Source organism: Prionailurus bengalensis, chromosome D2 (assembly GCF_016509475.1).
Source record: "Prionailurus bengalensis isolate Pbe53 chromosome D2, Fcat_Pben_1.1_paternal_pri, whole genome shotgun sequence".
Lineage (NCBI taxonomy): Eukaryota > Metazoa > Chordata > Mammalia > Carnivora > Felidae > Prionailurus > Prionailurus bengalensis.
Window position 1 is genome coordinate 33,384,365 of NC_057351.1, and position 13,539 is coordinate 33,397,903.

Consider the following 13,539-nt stretch of genomic DNA (forward strand, 5'->3'; position numbering starts at 1 on the left):
CTGCAACATTGAACTTTGTTTCCTGGCAGTGAGTGGGGAGAGGGCTTTGCTTCTTAGAACTCCAAGGATATCTGAAAAGTGAGGCAAAACAGGGCAGGGTTCGGGAACTAAAAATGGCAGATAAATAAAATGAACTTTGGTATAGGGCCTACCTGGATAGACAATATTCATGTGGCAATGAGCTGTGAAGGTGCTAACAATAAAAAGAGCCCACTCAGTTCATGAAGCAGAGTAGGAAAAACAGGTAAAACATAAAAACAAATGTATCTATTACCAGAGTGAGCCTGGTAATTGGAATAAAAAAGCAACTCATTCATTCCTTATTTTTGCCTTTAACCCTTAATAAAGATAAACTTAATGTTCTAAACATGGAGTGTGTAAATCAGGGGCTGTCCAGGAACTTGATATTCTCTCTCCTGCTGACTTCAAAACCTTTTATGTCACCTCATAGTCATCCACACTACAAATGAGCACAATCAGACTCAATATTTATTTAAGAAGAAAAAAGAGGTGAGATGTGCTGGTTAATCTTGCATCGGCTTACTTGTGGGTCTGTGATCGGTGTTATCAGGCAGCTGTACTCCCATGCTTTGTAAAAGGTTGGACACAGGTCCTGCCAGGCCAGCTTGGGAACTATAGGATTCCAGTATGTTGGAAACCAGGTTCAGGTCTACATCCACTGGTGTCATAACAGATCCTCCTGCACCAGAATCTTCCTCATCTGAATTATTACTGGTAGTCTGGGAGAGAGGTTCCTTATTGATAGAAAAGAAAATCATGAGATAATAGGCCATTAGGTTGGATGGTAGTTACAATAAAAACTAAACAATGTAAAATTGAATTCTAAATTAAAAAGGAAATTTCTTATCCTTAATGACAAAGTAAAAATGAAATCTAATAAACCTTACAATTTAACACACACAATAGAATGTGGTTCTAAAGATTAAAACACACTTCTTTCTAGGAAAAGTTTTTATAAATTGGACTTCTTCCCCATTCTGAAATAGCCCAAGGGAGATAACCAGGGTTAAGGAGACATATTTATAACTTACCTAAGAGTTGTAAAAGAAATAAAAATGAACATTTTATATATATATAAAAGAACCTATTTTTTTTCTAAATGAAAGAAACTAGATTTCTTTTTTTTTTTCCTCAATGAAAAAACTTCAAGTAAAAACCTGAAGTTCTGCGGAATTCAACCACAAAGATTCTGAGTTATTACCTGAGTCTCTGGTTTCACAGGATGGGGAAAGGATTTGAAAGACTGTAGTGTGATCTATAGACTATCTTTGCTATTCAAAGTGCAGTTCAAGCGTCAGTAGCACGTGCACTGCTTTGATGCTTGTTAGAAATGTAAAATCTCAGGCTTCACCCCAGACCTTACTTAACCAGAATTTTCTTTATTTTCTATATTTTACCTCTATTTTACTTAGATCTTTAGATGGTTCATATACATATTAAAATCTAAGATACACTACTTTAGATAAATCTAACAATACGGTTTCTTGGTTTTTATGAGGTCTGGGCAATAATGGAAATGATTCTAGTTTAAATGTAGTTTAGGGGCGCCTGGGTGGCGCAGTCGGTTAAGCGTCCGACTTCAGCCGGGTCACGATCTCGCGGTCCGTGAGTTCGAGCCCCGCGTCGGGCTCTGGGCTGATGGCTCGGAGCCTGGAGCCTGTTTCCGATTCTGTGTCTCCCTCTCTCTCTGCCCCTTCCCCGTTCATGCTCTGTCTCTCTCTGTCCCAAAAATAAATAAAAAACGTTGAAAAAATAAATAAATAAATAAATAAATAAATAAATAAATGTAGTTTAGATGATGAAAGCAAGGTGAGTAACATTCATTAAGGGCCTTATTGTGGCTTTTACTGTTGTCTCATTTGGTTCTCATGTTAATCCTACAACATAGGTATTATTGGTTAATGGATATATATTCACAGTGGGTAGCTCAACTGGATTTCAAACCCTAATCCAGAAGTTCCACTCTCCTTCATAATGTCTTTGAGGTATAGGTTAGACACTGATAGTATAAAAACTAGGCTAAAAAAGAGTGTAAGATGAAGTCTTAAAAAAAAACAGTATTAAGACTTGAAAATTATTTAGATATTTAAGATCCTTTCTCTTTTTTTAAAGTCAGTGTAAGCTGCAAGTAGTAGAATGCAACTGCATAATCTGACCACATCGCATGACTTTTTAAATCCTGATAACAGGGGCGCCTGGGTGGCGCAGTCGGTTAGGCGTCCGACTTCAGCCAGGTCACGATCTCGCGGCCCGTGAGTTCGAGCCCCGTGTCAGGCTCTGGGCTGATGGCTCAGAGCCTGGAGCCTGTTTCTGATTCTGTGTCTCCCTCTCTCTCTGCCCCTCCCCTGCTCATGCTCTGTCTCTCTCTGTCCCAAAAATAAATAAAAAACGTAAATCCTGATAACAGAAGAACTAATATAATTAAACTTAAGGGGCATCTCAGTGGCTCAGTTGGTTAAGTGTCCAACTTTGACTCAGGTCATGATCTCGCAGTTTGTGAGTTTGAGCCCCCCATCAGGATCTCTGCTGTCAGCCTGGAGCCCGCTTTGGTTCCTCTGTCCCCCTCTATTTGCCCCTCCCCAACTTGTGTTCACGCTCTCTCTCTCTCTCAAAAATAAATAAACATTAAAAATTTTTTATTTTTTTTTTAATTTATTTTTTTTAACATTTATTTATTTTTGAGACAGAGACAGAGCATGAACGGGGGAGGGTCAGAGAGAGGGAGACACAGAATCTGAAATAGGCTCCAAGCTCTGAGCTGTCAGCACAGAGCCTGACACGGGGCTCGAACTCCCGGACCGCGAGATCATGACCTGAGCTGAAGTCGGCTGCTTAACCGACTGAGCCACCCAGGCGCCCAACATTAAAAATTTTTTTAAAAACTTAAAAAATAAAGGGGCACCTGGGTGGCTCAGTTGGTTGAGCAGCTTCGGCTCAGGTCATGATCTCACAGTTTGTGAGTTCGAGCCCCATGTTGGGCTCTGTGTTGATAGCTCAGAGCCTGGAGCCTGTTTTGGATTCCATGTCTCCCTCTCTCTCTCTGCTCCACCCCCACTCGTGCTATCTCTCTCTCTCTTTCTCAAAAATAAACATTAAAGACAAAAAATTTTTTAATAAAAATTAAAAATTAATTTTAATAATACATTTATAAATTTAATACATTTATAAGTAATAAATGTAATACATCAAAAATAAAAAAATAAATTATATTTAGGAGAGTAAAGTTAATAATCTTTCATCCTAATAGTTAGGGAAACATTAGCAATCTTACATTCTTATTTATTTCAAATAAAAAAATCAAATTTATCACCAAAAAATGATCACAAATCAAAAAAAGGAAAGAAAAAGAGAAACTAAGATAAAATATAGTTTTAGCTTTCCTTCATAATATTAAGATACTCAGACACGGGAAAAGGTTAAACACACACGTACCATTTGCTTCTGGGTGGTGAAACTTTTGCCAATGCTGGTGTTTGCCAATTCCTGGTCCATCTGGGCCATGTATGACTTGAGATCATTAAGAGTTCCTTTTAAAGATGCTTCTTCCCCAGTCCCCTGTGTTTTAAGATCCAAGTCATCATCACTGTCTAAACATTCAAAGTCTTCATCATCCAGATCATCAGAATCTGACTCATGAGGTCTTGGCCCTACACAGACCCCAACACAGAAAGAGCCACATGGTAATTTCTTCTTGAGTAGTTATACCTTTCAAAAGAGTTAAATATTATCTTCATAAAAGGACCAATATACACAAATTAACTTAATAAAAACCCCTTCCAGAAAATGGTACCGCTGGCAGATATTTTCAGAAAAGTACATAGGCTGAACTGAAAAAAAAATTTTTTTTAAATGAGAATTCAATTACTAAAATTTTTTTAAAAATTTAAAAACTACATGAATATATTTCGATACAAATATTCAAGCCATACAGAGTTATTATTGTCTCACAGCTCACTCTCTTCCCAGAGTTAAACATCTTTTAACAGTTTGGTGGGCATCCAGGCCTTTATGTAGTCCTACACATTTGTAGATAAACACAAGGTTCTTTTTTTTTTTTTCACATACATACATATTGAACTATGGTTTGCTGTTCCACTTATTTATATGTCTTGGAAGTCCTTCTTTGTGAAAACATAGATGGACCTTATTCTTTCTTAAGAATGCACAATGTTTGGGGCACCTGGGTGGCTCAGTCGGTTAAGCGTCCGACTGGCTCAGGTCATGATCTTGTGGTTCGTAGGTTCAAGCCCCACGTCAGGCTCTGTGCTGACAGCTCAGAGCCTGGAGCCTGTTTTGGGTTCTGTGTCTCTCTCTCTCTCTCTCTGACCCTCCCCCATTCATGCTCTGTCTCTCTCTGTCTCAAAAATAAATAAATGTTAAAAAAAAATTTTTTTTAAATGCACAATGTTTCATAACACAAACGTACTACAATTTTTTTAACCATTTCCTTCTCCATGGACATTTGGGATATTCTAATTTTTTGCTATTAACAATGTTGCAATCACCATCTTAGCACATTATGTCTTTTTCATAGTGAAAATTCCTGGCAATAAATTACTAAGTCAAAGGTTATAAATTTTCTAGGATACCAAACCACTGTGAGAAAGACAACTTACACTTCCACGCTCACGGTTTGACAGTGCCCATTTCTTCAGCTCTTGAGAAAACTGGGTATTGCCAATCTTTAAAATTTTTGTCAATATGATCGGCAAAAAAATAAGTTCTTATTTTGTATTGTGTATTCACTTACTAGAAACAGTTAAGTCTTTTCAAATATTTGTCTATATTTCTTCTTCAAGGCACTGCCTATTTAAATCCTTTGTTGACTTTTAAATTTGGGCTATTTGTCTTTTTATTATTAGTGTTAAGTACAGTAAGTCTAAAAGAGAATAAACAGTATTAACATGGAAACCATATCTGGCCACATAGCATTCACTCATTCAAATAATGAACGAGCAGCAACTATGTCCGGCACTGAGCTAAGCATTCTCTGCAAAATCATTCAACTGGGCAGAAGTTCATGGTTGAAAGCAACTTAAAATCATGAAGAAAAAGCAAATACTTTGACTTCCAATGCTCCAGTGCTCTAGCCACAGCCTTGTAGTTTCAAAATGAAAGTAAACATCGTACTGTAACTTACCTAAAATCTTGTCAAAATAATTAAGAAAAGAATCTGCATCAAAAGTGATTGGAGCCTCAGAAGGTTCTCTGCAAGGTTAAAGGAAAAAGACCATTTATCCTAAACATAACTCTTTGGAACTTTTTTTAAAGCAGTGCCATTCTTAGGAACACTACCAGATATAGGATCTCAAGAGGTACACCAAGAAAAACTGTAGTTTAAATGGTCTTGAGGGCAAAAGAAATGGGAAAGACTGATGTAAGAAAAGTAAAAATTGCACTTTGTTTATGCACATTAAACTTATGCCAATTTAGGGACCTACCCACCATCCACCTCCCACAAGATATATATAGCATTAGCAGAAGAAATCACTTATCTGAGTTAATTTACATAAAGTCTATTTCTTTAAGAACTAAACCTTTAAAAGTAAATAAGAATATACCTTTCTTTATCTCTGCTTTCTTAGAGAATACTGAACATAAATTTTAATCTTCTTATGAGGCTTAAGAGCATCAACATGAATAAAGATATATTTGCTATACAAGTAACAATTCCATCTATCTTATTTTCTTACATTTATTTGCCAAATGTAACTTCCCATTTCTCCTGTTATTATTTCTTTCTCTGATGAAATCTTTTATTCCCCTCTTTTGAGTGTGAAGCTTACAATCTGCTTGTTGGGTAGCAGATCTGAAGTGTGGGTTTGCTGAGAGCTAGATGTTAAGAGTCCATAAGGTTCTGAGTAAAAGTTTAAAGAGTAAAATGCAGTTTCCTTGCACAGCTCTGGGATGGAAGCTTTTAGATCTGTTGAGCAGTCTCTCTGACTTACTTTAAGAATTGCTGGGAATGCAAGCTGGTGCAGCCACTCTGGAAAACAGTATGGGGGTTCCTCAAAAAAACTAAAAATAGAACTACCCTACGACCCAGCAATTGCACTACTAGGTATTTATCCAAGGGATACAGGTGTGCTGTTTCGAAGGGACACATGCACCCCCATGTTTATAGCAGCACTATCAACAACAGCCGAAGTACGGAAAGAGTCCAAATGTCCATCGATGGATGAATGGATAAAGAAGATGTGGTATATACATACAATGGAGTATTACTCGGCAATCAAAAAGAATGAAATCTTGCCATTTGCAACTATGTGGATGGAACTGGAGGGTATTATGCTAAGTGAAATTAGTCAATCAGAGAAAGACAAAAGTCATATGACTTCACTCATATGAGAACTTTAAGAGACAAAACAGATGAACATAAGGAAAGGGAAACAAAAATCATAAAACCAGGGAGGGGGACAAAACAGAAGAGACTCATAAATATGGAGAACAAACTGAGGGTTACGGGAGGGGCTATGGGAGGGGGATTGGGCTAAATGGGTAAGGGGCACTAAGGAATCTACTCCTATAATCATTGTTGCACTATATGCTAACTAATTTGGATATAAATTAAAATATATATATATATATAAAACAAGTTAAAAAAAAAATTGCAAAGGATCAGGCTATTAAAAATATGACTCAAAAAAAGTCATCAGGGTACTAGGCACCAAAAGAGGGAAACATAGCAGTACAAAAAAAAAAAAAAAAAGAGTGGAAATGGCAATGACTAGATGACTTTAACATCTGGGTTTTAACTACTTATATATTTATACTTTAACACAAATTACCGAGGCAGCTCTGCTCCTTTGTGGGTTGAGACTTTAGATATGAAAGCTTTCATGCTCTCTGAGACTTGAGTCAAGTCATAGTTCTGTTCCTCCTTCTTGGAAATGGGCTCTGCTTCTTTTTTGCCAGCAGCTTCCTGCAGTAGCTGGTCCAGCTGATCTGGTGAGAGATCTAACCACTGGTCATCTGAAAAAGAAGAAAACATGATACTGCCATACTGTACTCACATGGCAGGTACTCTCAGAGAAGGGCCCTATGAGACCTAGCGGAATATTTTAATTTTTCCTCACCCTTCTGCTCTCTCTTGGCCCATGACTTACCATCTTCTGGGGGAAGATTAGCTTCTTCCTTCTTAAGCTCTTCTATATCAAATGGTGTGGTCTGTAATAAGGTTAAGATTTCTTCACCTGGGCTCAGAGCAAGAGAGCTATAAAAAATAAAAGACATGGGGATTTTTTTATAAGACAGCTCAGAATAATAATCACAAAAAAATATTTTAAAGCTGGAGGCAATTATCTAGTCTAATTTGTTTTTAAGCAATTGTTTTAAGTTATAGACCCCTTTTTCTCAAATAAAATCTTACCAGTAACTCTAAAATATAAAAGAGCTCTAAGAAAAAATGCTTTGTACAGCAAAGGAAACCATCTACAAACTGAAAAGGCAACCTACTGAATGGGAGAAAATATTTACAAACACATATATCTGATAAAGGGTTAACATCCAAAATATATAAAGGACTCATGCAACTTGATAGGAAAAAACAAATGTGATTTAAAAATGGGCTGAGGACCTGAATAAACATTTTTCTAAAGAAGGTGTACAAATGGCCAACAGGTATATGAAAAGGCACTCAACATCACTAATCATCAGGAAATGCAAATCAAAATGAAAATGAGATATCACTTCACACCAGTCAGAATGGCTACCACCAAAAAGACAAGAGAGAATAAGCATTGGTAAGAATGTGGAGAGAAGGGAACCCTTGTGCACCATTGGTGAGAATGTAAATTGGTGTAACCACTATGGAAAAAAGTATGGAGGTTCCTCAAAAAATTAAAAATAGAACTACCATATGATCCAACAATTCTACTTCTGGGTATATATGTAAAGAATATTGAAGAGATCCCTGCATTCCCATGTTCACTGCAGCAATACTCACAATAGCTAAGATATAGAAACAACCTAAGTGTCCCATCAATGGATGAATAAAGAAGATGTGCTATATTAATGCAATGGAATATTATTCAGAGAAATATATATGAGAAAGAACGAAATCCTATTATTTGTGAAATGACACAGAACACATGAACATAAGGGAAGGGAAACAAAAATCATATAAAAAGAGGGAGGGGGACAAAACATAAGAGACTCTTAAAAATGGAGAACAAACAGAGGATTACTGGAGGGGTTGTGGGAGGGGGATGGGCTAAACAGGTAAGGGGCATTAAGGAATCTACTCCTGAAATCATTGTTGCACTATATGCTAACTAACTTGGATGCAAATTAAAAAAAAATTTTTTTAAATACATTTTCTTATTTAGTCCTCTAATTACTATTATAAGTGATAATCCTATTTTATAGAGGAGAAAACCAGAGCTCTGTGATATTCTATAACTTTTACAAGGTCATTGAGTTGGACAGCAAAAGCTTGAAATCAAGTCTTCTGATACTATTTTATGATCTTCCTACAATAAACTAACGAGGAAATATGCCCAGAAATTATCTATATAATGAGCATACTATTTTATGATGGCAATGTAACCTGTTTTGTTTTTTTTTAATGTTTACTTATTTTTGAGAGAGAGACCGAGTGTGAGTGGGGGAGGGGCAGAGAGCAAGGGAGACAAAGAATCTGAAGCAGGCTCCAGGCTCTAAGCTGTCAGCACAGAACACGATGTGGAGCTCAAGCTCACAAATCACGAGGTCATGACCTGAGCTGAAGTCAGACGCTTAACAGACTGAGCCACCCAGGCACCCCAATATGACCTATTACATAAATTAATGGAAACCTGAACCCTGTCTGAGCTATTTAAAAAAATTTTTTTAATATTTATTTTTGAGAGAGAAAGAGCACGAGTGAGGGAGGGGCAGAAAAAGAGGGAGACACAGAATCCAAAGCAGGCTCCAGGCTCTGAGCTGTCAGCACAGAGCCCAACACAGGGCTGGAACTCACGAACTGCTAGATCATGACCTGAGCCAAAGTCGGAGGCTTAACCAACTAAGTCACCCATGCTTCCCTGACCTATTTAGAATGGAGCAAATCAAGTTATAGAATGGACTTACATTTATTTAGTAAAGATCTGCATACCTTGCTAAATCATGTGGGTGACAGGAAATCATCCCTACTCCATATTATGAAAATATTATTAGGAGAGAGAAAAGAAATACACAAATAATCATAACAAGTTACAAAATATAAAATCATATAGGAATACCAATGCTATGTAGAGTCACAGGAGATGATTACACTAACTACAAGAAAATTAAAAAGGAAAAGAGGTAATGGACGTAGTTGAGTTAGGACTTAAAGAATGGGTAGGATTTTGACAAGGAAGATAGGGTAGAGAAACTTCAGGCAAGAGGGGAAACGAACATTTGTATAGAGGCAGAGAATTGAGGAACATGTTCACAAAGCAAATGGTGTTCAGTGTGGCTTAAGTGGGGCAGACAGGGCTGAACAGATGGACTGAAATGAGAGCACAGTGAGCCTGAAATGGCTAAGTTTGGACTCAATGAAATAAGCAGTAGGTGATCACTGACGGCTTCTTTTTTATTTTTAATTTTTGTTTTAAGAGATTTAAATAGTGCAGACAAGTCTAAAAGATGACCAAAAAAAAAAAAAAAAAAAAAAAAAAGATGATATAGCATATCTTTACCCACCTAGAATTATAATATTGTTATACTTCTAATCTAAAGGTATGATTATACTTTGACACTTAACATAAAAAATTAAACAAGTAACATATACATTTCCTTAAAAATTATACATAAAGCTAATATTTTTCCTTTGATGACCAACACTATCAGTTCCAATCCATCTTGTTGCTACCCAGAAATGATTGCTCTCACAAATACCCTTCTGGTCCACTGAGTGTGTATATGTGTGAATGTCTGTGTGTGTGTGCACACGCATGTGTACGTATCTATGTTGTAACTGCTGTTTGTTCTCTTTCCCTGGCATTTTATCCCCCCAAATACCTGTATGCCTCATTCCCTCACTTCACTTATGTGTCTTCTCAAACTAAACCTCCTTGGAAAGTCCTCCTTGACCAAACTATCTAGAAGAGCAGCCTAGACCTCTCTGTCCCCACATGCTGTTTTTTTTCTTTAAAGCACTGATCACCATCTAACAGCATATAGTGATTTATTGTCTTTCTCCTACATTAGCACGTAAACTCCATAAGGGCAGGGAGACTTTGGATTCGCTTGCTGTATCCCTAGTGCCTGGAAATAATAAATATTGGTTGAATGAATTAATATATACATGTCTATAAGTAATATATAGTATTTTATGTATTAAAACTTTTTATATGTAATAGAATCCATACTGTACACACTTACAATATCCTTTTTTCATTCAGCATCATGTTTACAAGACGTATTTATTTAGATCAGTGGTTTTTAACTGGGGACAATTTTGCCCCCAGAGGACATTTGCAATGTCTGATGATATTTTTGGTTGTCACAATTGGGGGCAGGGTGGACAGCTACTGGCATTTACTAGGTAGAAGCCAGAGATGCTGCTAAACATCCTATAATGCACACAACAGTCTCCCACAACAAGGAATATCTTGTACAAAATGTCAACAATGCCAAGGTTTAGAAACCTTGGATTGGTTTACATATATTTAGCTAATCTCTGGTTACGTAATGGATAGTAGTCTATCCTACAAACACACCGCAATCCATTTATCTACTATTGATGGATACTTACACTGTTCAATTTTTCACTATTACAATCTCTAATAATTTTTAGGAGAGGGGGTAATATGATTAAAGATATATTTCAAGCATATTCTCTGGCTCTAATGGTTGCATTGGAAGTGGAGAGTCACTAGAGGTTGGGAAGCAAGTTTAGGTATCGTTATAGTTCAAGAAATAAGTGTTAAAATATATATATACATATTAGAGTAGGCAGGCAGCAAAAGAGAAAAATGTAAGACACAAGATAACAATAAAAAGGATTTAGGGGGCAGCCTGGGTGGCTCAGTGAGTTAAGCATCTGACTCTTGATTTTGGCTCAGGTCATTATCTCATGTTTCATGCGATGGAGCCCCATGTCAGGCTCTGCATTGATACGGGGCCTGCTTGGGATTCTCTCTCTCCCCTTCTCTCTGCCCCTCCCCTGCTAATGCACATGCACTCTCTTTCCTTCTCTCTCAAAATAAATTAAAAAAAAAAAAAAAAAAGATCTAGGGACTGGATCAAACGAGAGCCAGGAGGTCTAGGTGATAAGAAGGATGGTAATCTATTAAAAAAGAGAGTGGGAAACAGTCTCTGACATTAATCTAAGTATTAAAAAAAAAAAACCAAAATTCTGGGAATTCAAAAACCCAAAAACTGGGAATTCAAGAACAGGTCTGGAGGGAGATGTGAGTTTGGTTTTAAATTGTTTAGAAGTCATCCTGGTTTGGGGAACAGGAGTCTCTTCTGCAGCACTATTTACAATGTTGGACATTTAAGCTACTTATAATTCTTTCTCCAATAGTAAAGGTGTGTTGAGTAAGTCATGGTACATCCATTTGCTGAAATGTTGTGCAGCTCTTTAAAATTACACTTATAGAGGCGCCTGGGTGGCTCAATCGGTTAAGCGTCTAACTTCACCTCAGGTCACTATCTCATAATTTGTGGGTTCGAGCCCTGTGTCGGACTCTGCACTGACAGCAGGGAGCCTGCTTGGGATTCTCTCTCTCCCTCCCTCTCTGCCTATCCCCCACTCATGTTCTCTCCCTCAAAATAAATATGTAAACTTTAAGAAAAAATAAAATAAAATTACACTTATAAATACTTTTTAATGTCATTGGAAAATGTAAGATGGTAATAAGTAAAATTATGGGCAGGATACAAAATTTTTATATAGTACAATTTAAAAAAAATCAACTAGATGGATATGGGGGGAAAAAAATCCTGGAATGCAGTAGATCAAAATGATAATAGTAGTTGACTCTCTGATATATATTTTTTCCTTATTACATCTTTATTTGCTATAATGAGTGAATACATTACTTTTGTAACAACAACAACAAACTTCATTATCTATCTATTTAATATTTATTTATTTTGAAAGAAAAAGAGATAGCACGTGCAAGCAGGGGAGGGGCAGAGACAGAGGGCCAGAGAATCCCAGTCTCTTCACTGTCAGTGCAGAGCCCGATGCAAGGCTCAAACTCACAAAACTTGAGATCATGACCTGAGCCAAAATCAAGAGCCAGATGCTTAACTGACTGAGCCCCCAGGTGCCCTAACAAACTTCCATTATTTAAAAATAACTACCTAACCACCAATCTATCTTATTTTGTGTGAGGAGCCCTGATTCTCCTACCCATGAGTCTAATTTTCTAACATCTCTTTACCCCAAGTCTGTAAGGTGACGTGTCTTCACAGACAGAGTGGCCCACGGAGGTGGATGGGAATCATCTGGGGCAGATTCTCCTAAACATGAGGCCACCTCTTTTCCTCTTCTGACTCTCGAGCAAGTTTTCTGAAATGATTCCCTAAGAAGGCATCCTCTTTTTACCATCAATTACTGCCATAAAACTGATGGGAGCAGGCACTTCTGAAAGAGTAAAGACTGCTGTAAAGTCATTATTATCTCACAGACACTGAGGTTAGAGTTCTCTCAGCATCAACTTTGCTTCACCAGTCCTCAAAGAACATTCTATTACACAAATAAGTGATGTTTGAGATGTAAGCAAAATGAATGAAGTTCAAAACCAATTAAGTTTCCTCCAGGGAAAAAAGAAAAAAAAGTCCAACAAATGAAAAACACATACAACTTGGGACATTTTAACCATGATATATACAAAAGCCATTGCTTTTATATTATTTAATAGCTTTGAGTATCTCAAATTCAATTTTACAAACATAAATTGAGTTTTTTCCAATACTCAAAATCTGACCTTTGATTCCTGAGCTCAATAAGACCAAAGTTTTCTGCTTGAGCTCTATTTTCCTTGGTGCTGCACTGACTAGGAAGTGACCTCAGGTGACAACTCAGATAATGAGGACCTCATCTATTGTGATTTTCTTCTTTCAAAGGGTTCTTTCAAAGGGTCCTTCAGGGGCGCCTGGGTGGCGCAGTCGGTTAAGCGTCCGACTTCAGCCAGGTCACGATCTCGCGGTTCGTGAGTTCGAGCCCCGTGTTGGGCTCTGGGCTGATGGCTCAGAGCCTGGAGCCTGTTTCCGATTCTGTGTCTCCCTCTCTCTCTGCCCCTGCCCCGTTCATGCTCTGTCTCTCTCTGTCCCAAAAATAAATAAACGTTGAAAAAAAAAATTTTTTTTAAAAAAGGGTCCTTCAATTTTGGCCCAATTTTGTTGTTCTACTGTGTCTTCAAATAACTGTTTCTTAAATTCCATCCAGGGTTTATAATTACACTTGGCAGGGGGTTAGTTGGACATGTTACTCCACCATTATGAGAACTTGACTTTATAAAATTTTAAAAGGGTGCCATTTCCTGCCAACCCTGTGTTCATTTCTTTCTTTTTCTAGGCAATGTATGGCAGGTTAGAATG

General features: G+C 37.3%; 1 protein-coding gene across 7 annotated transcripts in view; it reads right to left on the bottom strand.

Annotated features, from left to right (window-relative positions):
• The window catches only part of ECD (ecdysoneless cell cycle regulator), a 45,528-nt gene that overhangs the window by 17,625 nt on the left and 14,364 nt on the right, over positions 1–13,539 (bottom strand). For 4 of the 7 annotated variants that reach the window (XM_043596611.1, XM_043596612.1, XM_043596613.1 and 1 more), the window contains exons 10-14: positions 7,128–7,234; positions 6,810–6,993; positions 5,162–5,229; positions 3,454–3,668; positions 545–755 (exon numbers count right to left, since the gene is read on the bottom strand). In XM_043596611.1, coding sequence (XP_043452546.1) covers positions 545–755; positions 3,454–3,668; positions 5,162–5,229; positions 6,810–6,993; positions 7,128–7,234 — 785 coding nt within the window. Of the gene's footprint in view, positions 1–471; positions 756–3,453; positions 3,669–5,161; positions 5,230–6,809; positions 6,994–7,127; positions 7,235–13,539 lie in introns of those variants that run through there. The other 3 variants (XM_043596617.1, XM_043596615.1, XM_043596616.1) reach the window with 1 other exon arrangement.